General features: G+C 62.5%; 1 protein-coding gene across 1 annotated transcript in view; it reads left to right on the forward strand.

Annotated features, from left to right (window-relative positions):
- Positions 1-15,072, forward strand: part of KIAA0930 — a 32,661-nt gene extending 17,589 nt beyond the window's left edge. Inside the window, exons 2-10 of the mRNA XM_080811968.1 lie at positions 2,745-2,896; positions 6,742-6,867; positions 6,970-7,047; positions 7,361-7,462; positions 8,330-8,470; positions 9,013-9,207; positions 11,898-12,060; positions 13,267-13,425; positions 13,686-15,072. Coding sequence (XP_080668094.1) covers positions 2,745-2,896; positions 6,742-6,867; positions 6,970-7,047; positions 7,361-7,462; positions 8,330-8,470; positions 9,013-9,207; positions 11,898-12,060; positions 13,267-13,425; positions 13,686-13,726 — 1,157 coding nt within the window. The 3' untranslated portion in view covers positions 13,727-15,072. The remainder of the gene's footprint in view (positions 1-2,744; positions 2,897-6,741; positions 6,868-6,969; positions 7,048-7,360; positions 7,463-8,329; positions 8,471-9,012; positions 9,208-11,897; positions 12,061-13,266; positions 13,426-13,685) is intronic.
- Positions 15,073-18,766: the final 3,694 nt, after the last annotated feature.

The raw sequence follows: 18,766 nt of genomic DNA on the forward strand, positions 1-18,766 counted from the left end.
ACGTCTGGTGTGGGGTCTGGAGAGGTTCTGTGAAGAGGCGACATCGAGGCTCTGAGTGGGATGCCGGGAGGGGCTGCCGCGGCCGGGGGTCCGGGGCAGGGGAGTGGAAGCCAAAGGGAAGCGGGGACAGCACCCGAGGTCCGTGTGCGCTGGACGCCGGTGACCGGGGACGGAGCCGGGTGAGAACTCTGGGTTTTATGCGGAATGCCGTGGGAAGGCTGCAAGCGGGGCAGGGAGAGGTGTTTAAATAAATGTCCTGTGGCTGTGGTGCGGAGGGTGGGCTGTCGGGGCGGCCGTGCACGTCCCCGCGGAGGTGGCCCTCACTCCTGCACCGGTGGCTGTGAGCGTGGGGAGGACTTGGCGTGTGGCTGCTGGGCGCTGGGTGGGGAGCGTTTGTGTGGCAGGACGGCACGGGCCTGGCGCTGCCCCCTCTGAGATCTTGTTTGGTGTGTGGCCCGGAGAGGGTGGGGGACCTGGGGGGGCGGCTGGGGTTTCCCACGAGGAGTCAGCCCTGGCCATCAGTGTGGTTCAGGCTCCTGGGGCCTGCAGACTGTCGTCGTGACCCCGGTAGGGGAGCTCTGGGGAAGGGGTGCTTAGCTCCACCAGGCAGGGAAATGGGACCCTCTCCTGGCCCCCGCTGGGCGCAGAGGCTAATAGCACAGGGTGCATATGTTGTGCCCCGTCCAGAACGTCCTCCTGAAGCTGGACCCCTCATCCCTCAGCCCGGGAGGCCATCCCGTGCACTGCGCTCCCAGGGCAGGACAGCTGCTCACCACGCCGTGGGTCTGGAGCCTCCCGGCCCTTCCTCTCACCGGGTTGCCGAGTGGAGCATCTTTCCGGAGCCTGAGCATGGGGTTGGCCAGGTCCAAGGGCCTCAGCAGTCTCTAATGCTGTGAACTTGAGCACGTCCTTGAACCTACCGAGGGCTGGTCTTTCCTGTGCCAGGGCAGTGGTGACAGGGCGTCGCGACCGCTGAAGGCGATAGCCTGTGTGGTGCACGTGGCCCGGGCCCACAGGTGGCAGGCGTGCTCATCGTCCATGCCGACCGGGCGCCCAGTTACCACCGGGCCACTATGGGTGACTTCTGTTAGCACCACGAGAGGGATCACCCCCGGAAGGCAGTGCCTGGCCCCAAGGATGGACACTGGTGGCGACCCTCTGTCTCTGTGGCAGGTGGAGGGGTTTGACCCCTGCTCATCACAGCCAGAGACGCTTCTTGGGGGCGTCCCAGGACCCGCAGGGAGGGCGCCTTTGCTCCCCTTTGCAGGGGGTCTGTAGGGGCGTTGCATGTCATCAGAATGTGTGGGAACCGCTAAGGAGTGACGCAGGAGGAACGCAGACGGGGGGCGGGGGGTCTCGGTTCCGCCCAGGGCCAACAGGCAGGCGCACTGACCCAGACCCCTGATCGGAAGACCCCCGTCTGCCCCCACCCGGGAGCCAAGCAGGTCATGGGAATGGGTGGGCCCCAGGCTGCGGGCAGCGGCCGGGCAGGGGGCTCGGGCTGGTTTGCAGCCCGGGTTCTCTGGTCACCATGTGGCTGGCGTGAAAACCGCCTGGGGTTTCTGCGAGCGACCCCGCCTTCTAGAACCTGATGGCTGAGCCCCCAGGAGTCTGGTCAGGCGACCTGACAGTCCTGGTGGGGCTGCCGAACTGCCTGGGGGGGCGGGGGTGGGGGTGGGGGGTCCAGCCGGGGGCGCTCAGCCTCCCCATCTCTCAGGGTGGGGGTTGGTCCTTCTGGCACCAGAGTACAAGGACTGGGTCACAGTGGTAAAGTACTTTCTGGAGAAGAGAGGAAGAAACCAGCAACAATCTAGCATTTCGATGATACGAAACGGCTCTGTCGCGTGTCCTGAAGCAGAGAGGGAGGAAGCCCACGTCGCCTGGGCTTGCTCTGGGCCAGGCGCGGGCTCTGTCTGCGCCGCTGCCCTGGCGGGTGTCCGGCAGCCGACATTCGCGGGGAGGAACCCGGGGACCAGAGAGGCCAAACGGCCTGTCGCCGTCACTTTGCAGGCTGCGCGAGGGCAGAAACCCGGGTCTTTCCCACCAGAGCCCAGGGGCTTTTTCTCCTCCTGCGAGAAGGGTGATGACAGAGATTTAGGGATCCTAAAGGAGCATGTATTTGTCGTAAAAGAAGACGCTCCACAAAGATCACGGGAGCGCAGATCTGGTTGATGACGGGCTCCGCTGCGTGCAGGGGTGGGGGTGGGGGGGCGCCTCCCCTGCTTTCTGCCGGCCGCCGAGGCTGGTTGGCCCAGGGCAGCTGTTCCTTTAAGTCGGGTTCTCCGTGGGAATTGCCGCAGCCTGGGGTGGGGGTGTGGGCTGCTGGCCGAGGGTGGTGCCAGCCTCCGGAGCTCCCTTCAGAGCCCGTCTGTCTGCTCCCAGCCCAGACAGCCAGTGACGCTGCCTCTCGCCTCTCAAAGGGCTTCCCTTCCCCACCGAAGCTGCTGATTCATGCACACGCTGCAGTCGCCTGGGCTATGGGGCCCGGGGCCGGGGCTCTTGGGCTCTGCTGGGTGGAGGGACTGGGCCTGGCGGGAGGTGTCCTTGAGCCCCTGTCCCCTGGCTGGGCGGAGGGGAGTCAGGGGGCGGTGGTGAGGGAGCAGGGGGCTCTGGACATCACAGACCAGAAATGTAGGTTGGGGGTTGGGGGAGGGGAGAAGGAGGGGAGACAGGGCTTGGCCAAGGTCCCCTGCAAGGGCCAGGCTGACCCGTCCTTTCTCACTCCTCTTCGCCTCCCTCGGCAGGGTGCTTCAAGGATGACCGCATCGTCTTCTGGACTTGGATGTTCTCTACCTACTTCATGGAAAAATGGGCGCCGCGGCAGGACGACATGCTTTTCTACGTGCGCCGGAAGCTGGCGTACCCAGGCAGCGAGGGCAGCGTGGACGGGAGGAAGGTGAGCGGCCCCCGCCGACCCCGGCCAAGCATCCTTGCGGGGTCTGCCCGTAGCCGCCCGGGTGGGCTTCCCTGCAGACCCCCAGCAGGTCCTAGGGGGGAAACGCAGTTGACGGAGCACGTACTGGGAGCCAGGAGCTGTGTGGGGACAGGGGCGGGCGTGGCTGTTCCCGCCGCCCTACACCAGGACCCTGAGAGGCAGTGATGACATCACTGTTGTCCCTTTGAGGGGACAGGTTTAGAGGCGAGGTGGTTTGACCAGCATACGATTAAGTCAATCAACAGGAGAGCAAAGATTTCAGCCCGGAGTCTAGGGTCCTCCCTGGCCAGGGGCAGGCTGAGCGGCCTCAAAGATGAGGAGGAGGCCCGGCGGTTCTGAGCCCTCGCCGTGCAGCAGACGCCGTGCTCGGCTCTTTCCTTCTCGAAGCTCTTATGTCCTCCCTGCAACTCAGCGAGGCAGGTGGGGAGCCCAGGGCCTCGGGGTGAAGGGACTCGGCTGAGCCATTTCGTCCACCACATTTAAGCATGTGGAGGAATTAATAAAACAGCCTTCATGCGTTCCCTTCTGTTTTTCAGAAACGCTACTAGCTTCTAGAACGTGTAAGCACCTTATGCCAAACAGGGGAATGCGCCGTTTTCCTTTAATCACAAAAACGGGAGGGCGAGGGAGGCGGGTCTGGAACTCAGAGCCACCGTGGCTCCAAGTCCAGAGCCCTCTGACCCCTGGGCCGCGGCTTGGGAGCTGCAGCCCGTGTGTCAAGGGTTGGAGCCCTTTCCCTGCTTGTCCCTGTTCGTGGAGCTTGACCCATAGGGCCCGGGTGTTCTGCAGACGGACAGGCCTGGTGCGTTCTGCAAAGGAGACACGGTGGCTTGTGTGCTGGCCGCCAGGGAGCTGGTCCGGCTGGCCAGTGGGACACGCAGGAAAGCCCAAGGTTGGCCTGGGCCCTGGGGTGTTCACGTGGTATGGCAGCCGCCGGCTGTGGGACCGAGCGTTGTCCCTGGGACCCAGGAGCGCGTCATAGAGCCAGTACTGAAGGGCAGATCCAGTGACTGGAAGGGACAGAGATGGTCAGCAGAGGCCACGTGGGTGAGGTGAGGCTTCAGGAAGGAAAGAGCTTTCCTAGGTGAAGGGACAGTAGCCCCAATCATGGGCCTGAAGCTTGTCAAAGCCCCTTCGTTCAGGTGGCCGGTGCTGGTACCACGTGGCCCCGTGTAGAAAGGTGGGAGCAGAGACGAGGTAGGCAGGGGTCCGATCGTGTGGATGCTGAAGGCCATGCCTCGGAGTTTGGGTCGATCCCTGGAGCTCTGATGAAGTGAGGAAGGGCGGACGCGGTCAGAGTTCCATTTAGCAAGCTCTTGGGCGGCAGGTGGAGGAAGGACACAGAGGTTGGAGCAGAAGCAAGGGTGGGGGTGGGGAGCAGGGGAGTGGTAGGCGGGCGGCACAAAGGCCAAGGGCATAGGCTGCACCAGCAGGGCTCCAGGTGACCGAATGGGGGCCTGAGGGAAGGCCCCACCTGACGGCCGGGTCTCTGCCGTGGGCTCAGGGTGGGTCCGGTGCTGTCAGAGGAGGACAGGGTTCGGTGTTGGACAGGCTGAGTCCTAGGCGCCTGTGGGCTAGCCAGATGGCGGTGTCCTCTGGCGGCGGGTCTCCTCTGTGAAGCTCAGCAGAGACTCAGGGACAGAGGCAGGGCTCCAGGATCAATGGCTCCAAGATGGTACCTGGGGCCGTGGGACTGTGTGGGAAGAGGAGGGAGACTTAGAGGCGGGACAGTCACAGAGGCCTAGGACAGAGCTCTGAGCCAGCCTGGCACTGGAGGGACTGGCAGGAGACCAAGCGGCCGGCCAGATGGGGGTGCCAGGAGGAGGGGGCGCGACCAGCAGGGAGGCGGGACCTGAGGAGCCAACTCCGGCAGGACGAGAAGGGGGCCAGGCCGATGGACCTGTGGCCAGAGGCTGGGGCGTCGTGGGCAGAGCAGCCTTGGTGGTGGGCGGGGGCTGCCCTCTGGAAGGGAGGAAGAGGAGGCCCCCGTGGGTGGGATCCGGCGGGGCGGGTGTTGGTGGAGAGCTCCATGAGCTGAGCACCTCCTCCGGAGCCTGGCCTGGAGCTCCGCTGTCCCTGCTCGCTGTGCCTGCTCTGTCTGGGGGTCTAGTGGACAGGCCAGCCTTTCCAGCTTTGTCTCCCCCGACTCGACTCGCCGTGTGACTCCGCGGCTCAGCCGGGCCTGGGACGGGGGCTGGGCCGTTGCTCAGTGAGGTTAAGGTCCTCCCGTTGCGCACACCTGGGAGGCCAGATGTGTGGGGTAGTGTGACCACAGGAGTCTCCTGGCAGAGGGTGGCGAGCCCCTAGAGGGCCCCACTGCTAGGGACACGCACTGTGGGTGTGCTGTCCTCCCTCAGCTCAGCCCAGGGACGCAGGCGTCTAGCGCCAGGGCTCACCTGCAGAACGGGAACAGGGAGCGCTCTGCCCGAGGGCGCGCAGCGAGTGCGTACCGAGGGTATGCCCGCACCCCGGCCCCTCGGCATCTGCTGGACTTCACGTTGTAGACGTTGGGTTTTGTTTGGGTTTTGCGGGGGCGCGGGGGGTTCGGTTTTTGTATTTTTTGCAAAATATTCGTCTTTTCCCAAAGGCAGCCTGCTAAGACCGGAGGCTCTAATAAGGATCTGAGACTCAGCCAGACCCTGAATTTTGGTGTGGGGAGAGGCCCTGGCTCCGGTTAGGGACGGTTTTCTCAGCCTTGAGTTCTCCAGGAGGCGGGCAGGGGAAGGGAGAGGCCAGGTGAAGAGGTCGCAAGAGAAGTTCCCCTGATCCTAACTGTGGCGCTTGGGGCTGGGGTCCCCGGACCGTGTGCAGGCTTCTTGGAAGGTTTGGGGGTGTTGAGGTCCGTCAGGGGAACATGTGGCAGTCCAGCTGTTGACATGCTAGAATGTTCCATCAAACACCGCAGTGAGCTGTACGCAGCTGCCCCTCCCCGCAGCACTGGGAGCCCAGGAATGACTCAGACCTGGCCCTGTGCTCGGGGAGCCCGCGTCTCCTGGGGCAGACAGACGGCATCACCAGTGATCACAGAGCGCTCAGTGCTACGGTGGTGGGAGAACGGGGGTGGGGGTGGGGACAGCCGGGAGCCCACACAGAGAAGGCTGTGACATCAGGCCTCGGTGTTATAGGACTGAGAAAGGGCGGCAGAGAGCAGCAAAGCGGTGCCTAAGGACATTCCCACTGGACGGACCAGCCCATGGGGTGCTGGTGGGGGGTGTGCCAGGCACACACGTGACTCGGCACCCACCCGAGGGGACCCTGTGCTATCTGTGGTGTTTGGAGGGCAGGGGCTTGGGCGGTGATGTGGGGAGACCCGAAGAGTGCAGGGTGGGCAGGGCGGGACAGAAGGGGAGACTGGACAAGCCGTTCCCGGCAGCCTCTCTGCCCCCACCACTCAAAAGAAGCGAGGCGGGAGAGCCCAGGGCAGGCGCCTGCGCACTGCGGCCTCTCTGCGGCAAGCCAGGGCCGCCTCCCGCCCCCTCCCCAGCCTGCAGCCGAGCCGGTACCCGGTTGCCATGGCAACCTGCGGGCTTCCTGCGCTAGGCCCAGGGTGGCGGTGGTGGGCGGATGGGTGGACGGTCGCCTCCAGGCAGATTGAACAGCAGCAGTGTGGGTGGGACAGGCGGCTGGGATCCCCACGCCGAGCTGCGGGGCTCTAGGGGCCACCTCAGAGGCTCCTTCTTAATGAACTTGGGGTCGCACAGCTGGAGACTGAGAAGCCAGGCGGGAGTCCGTGTCTGCCTTAGCGGCTGTCCCGGCAGTAGTCAGGGAGAGGGGGCCGGGACTCACCTGTGCCCTGTGCCCCTCAGCGGGCCGAGGCGGAGCCCGAGGTGGAGGTGGAGGTGTACCGGCGCGACTCCAAGAAGCTGCCGGGCCTTGGAGACCCTGACATTGACTGGGAGGAGAGCGTTTGCTTGAACCTCATCCTGCAGAAGGTACACGGCGCGGTGGGGGCGGGGCTCCGGGAGGAGGGCTGTGGGGGGGACCGAGGGATAGCAGACCCCTCCACGCGCGCTGTCCTGTGTGCTCCCTTCCAGCTGGACTACATGGTCACCTGTGCCGTGTGCACGCGTGCTGATGGGGGGGACATCCACATCCATAAGAAGAAATCCCAGGTAAGCCCCAGGCCTCCTAACTGGGAGCTCAGCCCGGAAATGGCAGCCTTGTGGCTGCTTAGCATTTGGGTGGGGGAGACAACCCCTACCCTTCCCTCCTCTTCCTCCTCTGTCTCCTCCTCCTCCTCCTCCCTTCCCCGCCTGGAGGGGCAGGTCTGACCAAAAACCCGTCCATCAGGTTTCTTGCAAAGCAGTTCCCTCTGGCTTTGGCCTGGCTCTGAGCCATGTGACCACAGGGACTTGTCCCTTGAGTGGCTGTGGACCTGGGTGCAAGGCAAGGCCTCATCAGTCCTTTAAAACCCCTCCCTTTCAGCAAGTGTTTGCGTCCCCCAGTAAACACCCCATGGACAGCAAGGGGGAAGAATCCAAGATCAGCTACCCCAACATCTTCTTCATGATCGACAGCTTCGAGGAGGTGAGCTCCTCGCGCCCAGCCACGTGTCCCCAAGGGCCCTGGTGAGGGCTGCGAGAAGCCGGCCTCCCTCCTGCCTCACAGCCGTGCGGCCCAGCAAGGGCGGTGGGCAGCGGGGGCGATCCCGACTCCTACCCCCTTGGCTCCCGCTGTTCCTGACGCTGGACTGGGGCCGGTGGGATTCACCTCCCTCTGAGCCCGTTTTCTCATCGGTAAAATAAGTGTCATGATCATATGTCCATGGGGGTCGAAGATCACACGAGCTCTTGAATGGGAGAATGCGTCATAAACACCTATAAAAAGGGCTGCCCGGACAGGAGGCGTCATTAGGATGGCCAGGAAACTCCAAACCAGTGCCTCCACGCTGCGGGATGCTAGGGTGTCAGAGGGGGGCGGGGCTGTGGACGCTTCTGGGTCAGGCTTCTGTTTTCAGGCTGGGAAAACTAGGACTCACGGCAGAAAGTGACTCACCCGGGCCGCACCCGGTGCCCTGCCCCTGCCCAGCTCCTGCTTTGCTGCTCTCTGCCGCCACCAAGGTCCCCATAGAGGTGCCTCTATTCCCCTAGGGGAGCTCAGGACCCCAGGGAGGACTCAGGAAGAAGGGAGCCCGTGTTTCAGGGTCTCTCCTCGATTGGCTGGTGCCTCGAAGCCCCTCAGGCTCGGGGGACTAAGTGCCGTCCCCAGGCTGGCACAGCCCATTTGTGACAGAGCCAAGATTTGAACCAGAGTCCGTGTGACCTTGAAGTTGGGTCCACGCCCCAGCCCCTGGAGCCACGATGCTGGTGGGCGAGCGGGCGGCAGGAGGTGGAGCCTGGGAGCCAGGCTGTGGGCTTCGTGATTGGCAGCTGTCTTCCTTGTGCCCCGTCCCAGGTGTTCAGCGACATGACCGTGGGGGAGGGAGAGATGGTCTGCGTGGAGCTGGTGGCCAGTGACAAAACCAACCTGTTCCAAGGGGTCATCTTTCAGGGCTCCATCCGCTACGAGGCACTCAAGAAGGTGTACGACAACCGAGTAAGTGCGAGGACGCCCCCCCCTCCCCGCTGGGCTCTCTGTCCTTGCCCAGCTCCTCAGAGCACCTACGGCCCCCGGGCCCCTCGTAGGTGGCTCAGGGCCTGCGTTCTGGTGTGTCGCTCCGCAGTCTGGGCACACTGGATCAGAGGGACAGTGGCCCCACCCTGCATGCAAACACTCCCGAAACAGAACCTGGCTGGTGGGGCAGGGGCGGAGTGTGGGTGGACGGGCCTCTCCCCTGCAGCTGGTCCCCCCAGGGCAGGCATGGGGGTGGTCTCGGGCTCCCCCAGGGCTGGCTGTGTGCCCAGCCTGGGGCTTGGCCTGCTGCGAGGCGTGGGTCGTCAGGTGGTGGGAGGAGCATCTGCCCGACCCTCAAGCATTCCTGCACTACCCTGCCTGCTGGGGGGGCCCCCGGCCCCCAGAGGAAAGCGGGTAGCCCTCAGGGGCCGCTCTTTGGGGGATGGTCATCCTCATGACTCCCTGTCCCCGGGAAGAAGCCACCCCTGTGGGCGCTGACTCGGGCCATGTCCCCATGTCTGCAGGTGAGCGTGGCTGCCCGGATGGCACAGAAGATGTCGTTCGGCTTCTACAAGTACAACAACATGGAGTTCGTGCGCATGAAGGGGCCACAGGGCAAGGGCCATGCGGAGATGGCCGTCAGCCGCGTGTCTACTGGGGACACGTCCCCCTGTGGGACTGAAGAGGACTCCAGCCCGGCCTCACCCATGCACGAGCGGGTAAGGGCTGCACAGCTCGGGGAGGGGCCTTCTGTCCCTCGGATCCGCTTCCCAACGCCTCCCTGATCCTTAAAGTCCCCTGGTGAGGTAGGTGTCATCACCCCACCCTCTGGGGAGCAGGCCGAGATGCAGAGAGGGCAGTGGCTTGCCCAAGGTCACCCAGCAGGTCAGGGCATGGTCTCTGCTTCCCTGAGCTGCTGCCACAGCTGGGCCCAGCTGAAGGGACCCCCAGGCTGGTCCCGGCCCCTGCCTCACCGGGCCCTGCTGGCCGAGCACGGGCCCACGACAGGCCCGTCCCGGGAGTGCCCTGGAATGCTGATGAGCCGACCTCTCCTCCTGCCCCATGAGGCGGCAAGAGAACACAGGGTCCCGGAGCCGCCCAGCCCCCCCTGTTCACGAGGTGTCATGCACCTTCAAGTGCTGGGGGTCCCCGCAGCAGCCCCGTGGGTAGACATGGAAACTCGGGCTTGCCGGGTGGACTGGTGCCACCCTAGGTCCCACGGCTCTTGCGTGATAGCACCGAGCCCTTGAGCCCTAGTCTTTCTAGGACACCGTCCTTCCCCAGGGGTGGGAAGCCGAGGTCAGTGGCAGCTTTGTTCCCCGGGGCCCCAGTGGGGCCAGAGCTTGGGCAGGAGAAAGTCTCGAGCCCCCTGGCTGCTCAGAGCCGTAGGTCTCCAAAGGGACAGGTAGGTGGGGGGGCGGCGGTCCGGGGAGCAGCCTTGGCCAGCCCGTCTGCAGGAAGGGACTTCGGGGTGAGACTGTGTGGGCTGGAGTCTGGGTGCTGCTGCCCCAGTGACTTGGGGCAGGTCTCGGCCTGTTTTCTCGTCCAGAAACGGGGAGCACTGGTGTTGGGAGGCTCGGGGAGCTGCTAACACAGTCAGCAGCTGACGCGGGTGGGACCCTGGGGTGCTTCCCTAGCCACTGGCTCCCCTTGGCTGTTGATCGGCTGGGGGAAGTGACGAGGGCGTAAAGCCCGCCGCCCTGCTGACGTGCCCGAGACGAGGAAGCGCGTGTTTGCTAGACTTTTCGCTCTGTCAAACTGTTACGTGCCGGTCTCCAGGTAGTCCCACAGCACGTTTCTTCCTCTTCTTTATGTCCTTTCTTGGTTTTTTTCTTCTGCAATGAATGTGATTGGAAAGCCGAATAAAACCAACCCGGGCTAGTTTTTGCAAAGACGTGGGTGAGGGTTCCGGGCGGGGGACCTCCCTCGTCTGCGAGTGGAGGCTGTTGATACGTTTCTGAGCTGATTTGGGAGAAATGGAGTCTGATTCTACTCCCTGGTCCTAAGTTGCCCACCGAGGGCCTGCAGAATGTAGAAATCCTGTGGCCTGGGCTCTGGGCTGGATCGGCTTGGGTGCCACTTCTGGCCACACGTTTGCTGAACGACCACAGATATGGTACCACACCTGCTGAGCCTGGCTCTTCCCATACACCAAATGGAAGTGATAATCGCTCCCTCCCAGGGTGGCAGTTGTGGGTGAAGGCCATGGTGCCTGGCTCAGGGGAACAGGGAGGCCCAGGATCAAGGGAGGGGACCTGCCAGGGTCACACAGCTGTGAGGGGCAGGGCCTGACCTCCTGGGGGCTGCTCAGGCCCCCGCCACCTCTGTGCTTACTGTCGTGTGTCCCCCTTTTCCGGAGGGGTCCTTTGTAACCAGCTCATGACAAATGCAGACTCTGTGTGTATTGTGGTTTCTGGTGTTTTGTTTTTTTTCTATCTTTGGAAAACCTTCCCTGGCTTATGGGAGGACCGTCTGGAGCCCAGCGGCCGCCGGGACTTTGGTGGATGTCGGAAGCCGTGACGAGGAGGCTGATGGGGCCTCCTGAAGCCTCAGTCCCAGCTCACCTTGCTCCTCAGAGTCTTGTTTGCATGGGGAGGAGGGAGGAGATGGGCCAAGTTCCCTCTGCCTGGAACGCCCTTCCCCCCCTTCTTCACCTGGCGAACTCCTACTCGTCCTTCAAGACCCATCTCCAGCAGCGTCTCCTCCAGGAAGCCTTTCCTGATTTCCCAGGCTGTGGACCCCTTTGGCTCGGTGCTCCCCTGTATCCTGTGCTTCCCTTTCTCTGTCTCAGCAAGCAGCCTTCGGTCTGTGGTTGTCACTTTCCGAGTCTGTCACCCCTCACCAGACTGTGAGCTCCTTGAGGGCAGGGAGCGGTGTTGTGTGCCTGTCTGTCTCCTGTGCTGCCCCCGCCTGACCCTGCGTGGCTGTGCAGAACGTTTGCTCAACAGTGTGGTTACAAGACGGGATGGAAGCCTGGGCCGCTTTGCCATTGCCCTCCACGAGAGGGTGCTGGGGCCGAGAGGGATGGGGTGGGGGGCGTCTTAGCCAAGGGGAAGGACTCGGGGTGAAGAGTATGGCCTTAGGAGGCAGAAGACCTGGGCCGAATCCTGGTTTTGCCCCTGTCCTGCTGGGTGACCCTGGGCAGGTCAAGGTCGCCGTCCCACCTTCATTTCCTCACTCGTCAGACGGGCTTCCTACCAATTCCCGTCTGGTGGATCAGCTGGGAGGCTCCCGTGGGGGGGCTGGAGCGGCATCCGCAGCCGGTCTGGCTTCGGGCCGGCCGGTGTTCGGGGCCCGCGGAGGGCACCCGGCTCGTGCTCAGCCCGGGGGGGCCGGCCCTCCGGCAGGTGGTGTCAGGGGCCCCAGCGGTGGTCGGGCTGCGCCCGTGACTATGGCTCTTTGTCTCCAGGTGACCTCCTTCAGCACGCCCCCTACCCCAGAGCGGAACAACCGGCCCGCTTTCTTCTCCCCGTCCCTCAAGAGGAAGGTGCCCCGGAACCGGATCGCGGAGATGAAGAAGTCTCACTCGGCCAACGACAGCGAGGAGTTCTTCCGCGAGGACAGCGGCGCGGGTGAGCGCCTTGCTTGTGACCGAGGGCCCGCTGCGGCCCTCCCCGGCCCTCCGGGTTCACCCGTGCGTTCGCGTCTTGGGGGCTGGTGGGTGCCAGGGGCCCCTCAGGGCTGGGGATGGAGCTGCAGACGGACAGACAGAAATCCCTGCCTCGAGGAACTCCCAGTCTGGGGTCAGAATAGGGGGCAGGACAGGAGGCTTGAGACTTTCCCCGATGTTGGTTGACTGCTCCACACAGAGGGTTCTAGAAGCCGGTGCCTAGTGAGATGAGCTCTCGGGCTCATTTCTGCCTTTGTGCCGTCAGCCTCCTGCTTTGGGTCCTCCTCGGTGCCCTCCCTCCCTCCAGAATGTGCCTCGGGGCGTCCCCCAGGCTCTCCTCCAGGCTCAGCCACCCTCTGGCAGCCTCCAGACCATCTGCCTGAAGCCCGTGGGGGTCCCTGCGACCCACGAGCCAGTGAGAGTGGGGGCCACCCTCATCTAAGCAGCAGGAAGCCACTAGAGGGTTTAAGCAGGGGACTGACAGCATCAGATTCGCTACTGAAATACTGCTCAGCCGTCCCCGTGGAGAAGGACTGTATGTAGGAGGGCAGGCTGCCGCCAGAGACAAGGTGTGGCGCCCCGCGTGTGTGCTCGGGGCTGAGGGGGTGGCCGACAGCACCGGGGGGCCCCTGGCCAGAGCTGGGGCTGTGACCTTGAACGGAAGAGACACCGGTCCTTATTTGGAGCACCGGGGCCCAGAGACAGACGGCCCTGGCCTTGACCTGCTCTTGTGTGCACTTGGGCAAGTGCCGTCCCCACCTCGGCTCCTTTCCCAATGAGTAGGGAAGGGCTGATAACCACCCAGCCTGCCTCCCTGGGTGACCCAGAAGATGGCTCCTCCCAGCCTTGCCCTGGGCGCTGAAGACTGCCATGTTGCAGTGACGGACGGGGTCACAGAGAAGCAGAGAAATGACACAATGAGGCGACAAGCCAGAACCCACAGGAGAGCCTCTCCAGGGCAGGGGAGGGGAGGGGAGGGCTGGAGAGGGATGGGGGAGTCGGGGGTCCCAGGCCAGGGCTGCAGCTCTGGGGCGGGTGTGGGCTGTGGAGGGGCTGGTGGCACAGGGCCCAGGCTGCGGCAGAAGTGGTTCCTGGGGTGGGAGGTGCTCTCCTGGTCCTGCAAGGGGGGCCTGTGGCCTGGGCCCTGACACAGCCCTCTCCCCACAAGCTGATCTACATAATGCCACCAACCTCCGGTCTCGGTCCCTGTCCGGCACGGGGCGGTCCCTGGTTGGGTCCTGGCTGAAGCTGAACAGAGCGGATGGCAATTTCCTTCTCTATGCACATTTGACCTACGTCACTTTGCCACTACATCGGATTTTAACAGGTAGCGCGGGCTGCAGCAGAAAACCATCGCTCTCTGGGGCGGGGGGTGGGGGGTGTCGGTAACCCTGACCCCCCGTTTCATGTCTGGGACCCGCCAGTGAGTGTCTGCATCGGGTCCCTCCCGTCCCCCCTTGAGTGGCTGCAGAGCCCCGGGGCGGGGGCAGTGTGACTGGCTTGGGGGAGGTGAGGCGGAGCTCTGGGGGCCTCACTGACCAGGACCCACACTTCCTTGTCTTGTCCGCCCGCCTCCCGCCGTCATAGACATCCTGGAAGTTCGGCAGAAGCCCATCCTGATGACCTAGCCGTGTGCAGAGCCTGCGCAGAGCCCCCCAGCCCTGCCCGGCCCTGGGGGTGCTGCCAAGTGCCTACCTGTCCACCGCCACCGGGGTCTTCTGTGACAGCCCAGCGCCGGAGCCGGAGCCAGGCGGGGCCGCTCGCCTCCTGGGGCCAGGGCCGACTCCACGAACACCAGCCCAAACTGAAGTGCCTCTTTCTCCCCCCGCCGGCTCGGCTCCTGCACCCCCGTGCCCGCCCGCCCATCCCCCTCCACCCCCCGGCCCATCTCTGCAGCGCCCTCTGCACCCCGAGAGGCCCAGAGATGCCAAGAGGCTGTGAGAGAGAGCAGAGGAGCAGCCGGCGTCCAGAGCGCGTCCAGACCGACGGACCCGACGTCTGCGCGCAGACCGCAGGTGGACAGGCCGCCCCGCTGGGGGCCCCCGAGTGTCCGCGCCTTCCCGAGAACTGGCTCACGGTTCCATCCTGCCGTACCCATGAACTTCCGCGTCTGAGTTAGGCCCGACTTGTCCGCCCTCCCTTGTTTACTGCTTGGTTACAAATGGGTTGCCTCGGGGAGAGGGGGCACGCGGCTGTCTGAGGGTTTTGCCCTGGGCTGGGAATACCTCACCCCACGCCCGGTTCCAGAAAGGCCCCGAGCTGAGCAGACAGGCCCCGATCCTGCCAGAATGGCCTTTGCTTCCAGCCAAAGAGCACCACCAACACACACACCTCCGCCTTGGAGATACCCCGCTCTGCGCCTCGGCTGGCGCGACCCACAGAATTTGGACTCTGAGAGCAGGTGGGACAGCCTGGTAGTCAGACAGGAGAGGAGTGTTGGGCGCGGGGGTTGGCCTCCTCCCAGGAAGGTTCTAGGTAGAACCTCCATCCTCGGGGGGCCGGGGAGGGGATAGGGTGTTTTCCTGGAGCTTTGACGGAGTGTGCTGGTCCCATTTCTCAGCCCAGCTTACTGAGGCAAAGAGGAGTTGACCTCCAGGCGGCTGGTCCAGTGGGTTTGTGCGAGCGGCCTTGTTGGGGCTGGAGGGATTCCCACCTGTGATGGATGACACGTTGTGCTCTTCTCAAAACCACGAGCCCTCCCGAGCGGAAGCGTTCCCCTGCCCCATTGGGAATAAACCGTCAGCTGGGTCTCTGTTGCGATGTTGTTTTGTTTGGAGTCCCCAGGAATATCGGAGGGTTTGCTGTTGTGCACGGAGACCCTCTCTGCGAGGAGAGGAGGGATTGGAGGGGCTCCTTCTCCCATCCGTTCTATTCTGCGCGCTCCAAGGGTTTGCGCTGGGCTCCGGGAACAGGGGCTCCCTTGGGGCTTTCTCTAGATTTTATACGCTGTTATTAAAGCAAGCTGTTGCATTTCATTCTGCCTCAGTTGGCCCACCTGTAAAATGGGGCTGATACCACCTACCTCATGAAGCGTCCAGGGTTCTGGTGCACGACTGGGTCAGGCAGCCTTCTTGCAGAGCTCGGGTCCGGGCAGACTCTCAGACGCTTCCCCCGGCCATCCTCTGTGTGGTGGGGCTGGGCTGGAACATTCTCGTCTTCTGTGGCAGTGCCCAGCTCCCGCTTAGCCGAATCCCAGCTGTCTGCACAATTTCACATTTCAGAGCAGTGTTTCAGGACAGCACAGAGTCAGGCCTCGCTGCCACGTGCTGGGGCAGAGCCTCCGATCCCTGAGCATGGCCCCGAGTTCCAGAAGTGTCCTCCAGGGGAGCCAAATGCTGCCGCCACGTTTGTGTGCAGGGAGGCAAAGATACAGCTTCGGGAGTTCTCTCTCCCCGGTCGTCCGGGGTCTGAAGACTCTGGGACTCAGGTCTTGGGGGAAATACGGCCCCGGTGTATCTTCCACGGAAGGATGAGGTAGTCGAACAGATGTGGGAGGACGGCGGCCCTCCCTCTGCTCTCAGGGTCCCCCGACTGGAACCAAGCCCTGAGGCTCAGCCCTCCGCTGCTGGCGGGGCCGCGGGCACGTCCGATGCCCCCTCTGTAAAGTGACAGATGCACATCACAGGGCACCCGAGGGCCAGTTGCAGTCATGCGCACAAGGGCTTTGCCGGTCGTAGAAACGGGCGCCACAGTGGCGTTCCAGAGATGACCCCTCGTTGGTAACGTGCCCGCGGCATACAGGGCGGCTTGGCTGTTTTCACTCCCACACCGGGGCAGCGCTCACACGCACAGGCTCGGTCGTCATCCCCAGCCTCAGGCCCGGCCAACGGCCCACCCGGGCATCCGCGACACCGCTGCCCCACGACAGACGGGCGCATGCGGGCGGCAGCGTCTGCCCTCCGCTGTCTTTCCCTCTTTCGGAGGTTTTGTCTGAAACTGAATTTTAATCACGCTTTTTTGAGAGGCACTTGGTCACTAGGCAGTAAGCTGTCACCCTGAGGTTCTTTTCAAAGTGACAAAGGACATCAGTGACAGAGTAATAGATAACAAGTGATGGGGCCAAGACCAGCCCCCCAGCGTCCTGGCGTGTCCGGCGGTCACTTCTCGTAAGGCCATCTTTCATGTTTCTGGAAACACGCCTGTCTCTTGTGTAGCGCGGGGAGGACCAAAGCGTGCGCACATTTCTTCAGTGGGAACTGGAATCAAAGTGTGGTTTTCCTGGGAAGACACCGCAGTGTCACTTTTTAGGACACGAATAAGAGCGCAAGCTCTCCTTTTAGAAGAAATGTCACGGTCCTGGCATCTGATGGGCGGCCTGTGGCCTCTCGTCCGCCTTCCAGCGCCCGCAGGCCGAGGGGGCGTTCGGTCTCACGCGCTGATGTCTCCCAGGAGCTTCCAGTTGCTTGTAGAAATAGCCGAGGCTCAGCATCTCAGAAAAATCTTATTTAAAATGTCAGCGACCGGGAAGTCATCCACAGGGAACAAAATCTTCCAGAGTCCGGTCGCCCTGCAGATGGCTGGGTTTTCCGACGAGTCCCGGTCCTGGGAATGTTGGACTCTTCTTCAAGGACGGTGCGCACGTGAGCCGGTCAGGTTTCTGTCCTCCGCGGAGCCCTGGCAGCTCGCGACGCGACGCCAGCCCGGTGAGACTGCCCTTCCAAGAATCCAGCTAGAAGGAAAGCAGGAGCTGCTGCTGCTGTTGGAATCGCAGACCGTCTAGACAGCAGACTCGAAGAGTGAAGTAAAAACTTGTCTTTTCCCCATCAGGAGACATTCCCGAAGGCAGGCCCCGTGCGGTTGGCAAATTCTGGTGACTTGACTTGAAGAACACATCTGATGCTGTCCCCACAGGGAGGCTCGACGTCGTTGGCCGAGAACCTGCAAAGATGTCACGTGTGAAAAAGCTGCCAGCGTTCCCGTGAGCCTCGAGAGGTCTCTGGCACGTGACTGGGCTAGAACTGAGTTTCCTATCTGGTCTCGAACGTCGAGCGTCTGTTGGCGTGACGGTGATTCTCCCTGTCCGGGCTTCTTCTCACCTTTGGATCAGAAAGCAGGTTTCTCTTAAAACACATCAGGCTCCGGGAGGGCAGCAAGCCCGTGCCGGCCGCCACCAGGCCCCCTGAGCGGGAGCGGAAGCAGGAGGCCCTGCAGGGTCCCATGGCCAGGGTGCCACCTGGCCTCTGAGGGGGTTGAGCCCTGGGAGGCGGTTTGGGGGGTGGTGCACGCAAGGCTGCTCTCCTCTGTTCCTTTCCACTGGCTGATGTGGCGTGGGCGTGGTCCTCGGGGGGAGGAGAAATCCTCCGGCCCTTTCTCTGGGCCTGTCTCCAATAGTCTGGAGAACTAGGACAGCCACCCGCAGAAGCCAAGTCACCGGGACACCAAGCGGCCCGGCCGGCCGTGGGTTCAGACCCCCGCGGCAGGGAAAGTTTGTGTTTACAGTTTTCTACCATCCCCAAGACAAGCAGGCACCTTGATTTTTCGCGGCCCGGAGCTCAAGAGACCGGAGGTCACGGCCTACCGGCTGGGGATATTCCGTCTTTCTTGAAGGCCGGGAGGGTTAGGTGTACACAGCGCGCACTCGCGGTTCCCAAGCAAACTCTCTCCCTGTGAGAAGAATCAAAACCTGCAAAGAAAACCTGGGGCAATTTTTCACGACTTTGAGGCTTAACTAAAATGATTTCTACAAAATATATTTTGGCAAAAGCACCAGGATGGTGTAATCAAACATGTTAGGATCTCGTGGTCAGTGGTATTGCCATAAACGAGCAGCTTCTCGGTTCACCGTCTTCCACGTACAGAAACCATCTCTGGGCAGCATTTGGTTGGCTGCGAGCTGTTATGTTTTTGCATTTCTGTTCAAAGTTGATTTGCATGTTGGATATTAAATTTGTTTTTCCTCAGTGTTTTCCTCCAATGAATCTGTACTTGGTTGTTTTTTCTTTCTTTAACGGGTATTTCAGATCAAATACAGACGTTACGGCAACGCATAAACTTAGTGACTGAACCTTAATTTGCCCCCAAAGATTTCTTCTTCGAGTGTTTTTGGAGCTTTCACATGAGTTCCTTTCTAGAAATGCTGGAGATGGACAGAAACCAGCCCGGGCTGTGGCTCTCGCCACGCTGGGTCAGCCACGGGGTCAGGGCGCCGGCGGACAGGGTTTGGTTCCAGGCAGTATTTGCAAAATCCAAACACAAGATATGCGTTTCAAGTTTAGCTCCCAGTCCCCACAAAGCAGTAGCTTTTTCTGGAGTACCTCTTAAAAAGGCCTCGTGCAATGGTAGAATGCCTAGATTCAGAGTCAGGAGTCCCTCCCGACAGACTGCCTGGACTGCGGGGAGAGTTTCCGGGCCGGGCGCGCTGTTGCACATTTCTGGAGCTGACTCCGCCTACCAGAGGCTGATGGAGGCTCGGCGGCAGTGGGCTCACTCGTCCCGGGAACAGACAAAGTCTAAGTTGTGTCTCAGGTGATGGGCAGGCGTCAGGCCTCCACCACGGCGGGAAGTTACAGGAGAGGAAGTGAGAGCACAGAAGGGGGATCTGAGAGGAACATGTACGCAAATCTAGAAATACAGTGCGAACTGTCACATCGAGGATGTCTCTTGCAAACATCCGTTGCACTAGAAACATCCGAACCGGGAGAATTTTCTGAGGCAGCATCACCAAGGGC

Source organism: Martes martes (genome assembly GCF_963455335.1).
Source record: "Martes martes genome assembly, chromosome: 8".
Taxonomy (NCBI): Eukaryota; Metazoa; Chordata; class Mammalia; order Carnivora; family Mustelidae; genus Martes; species Martes martes.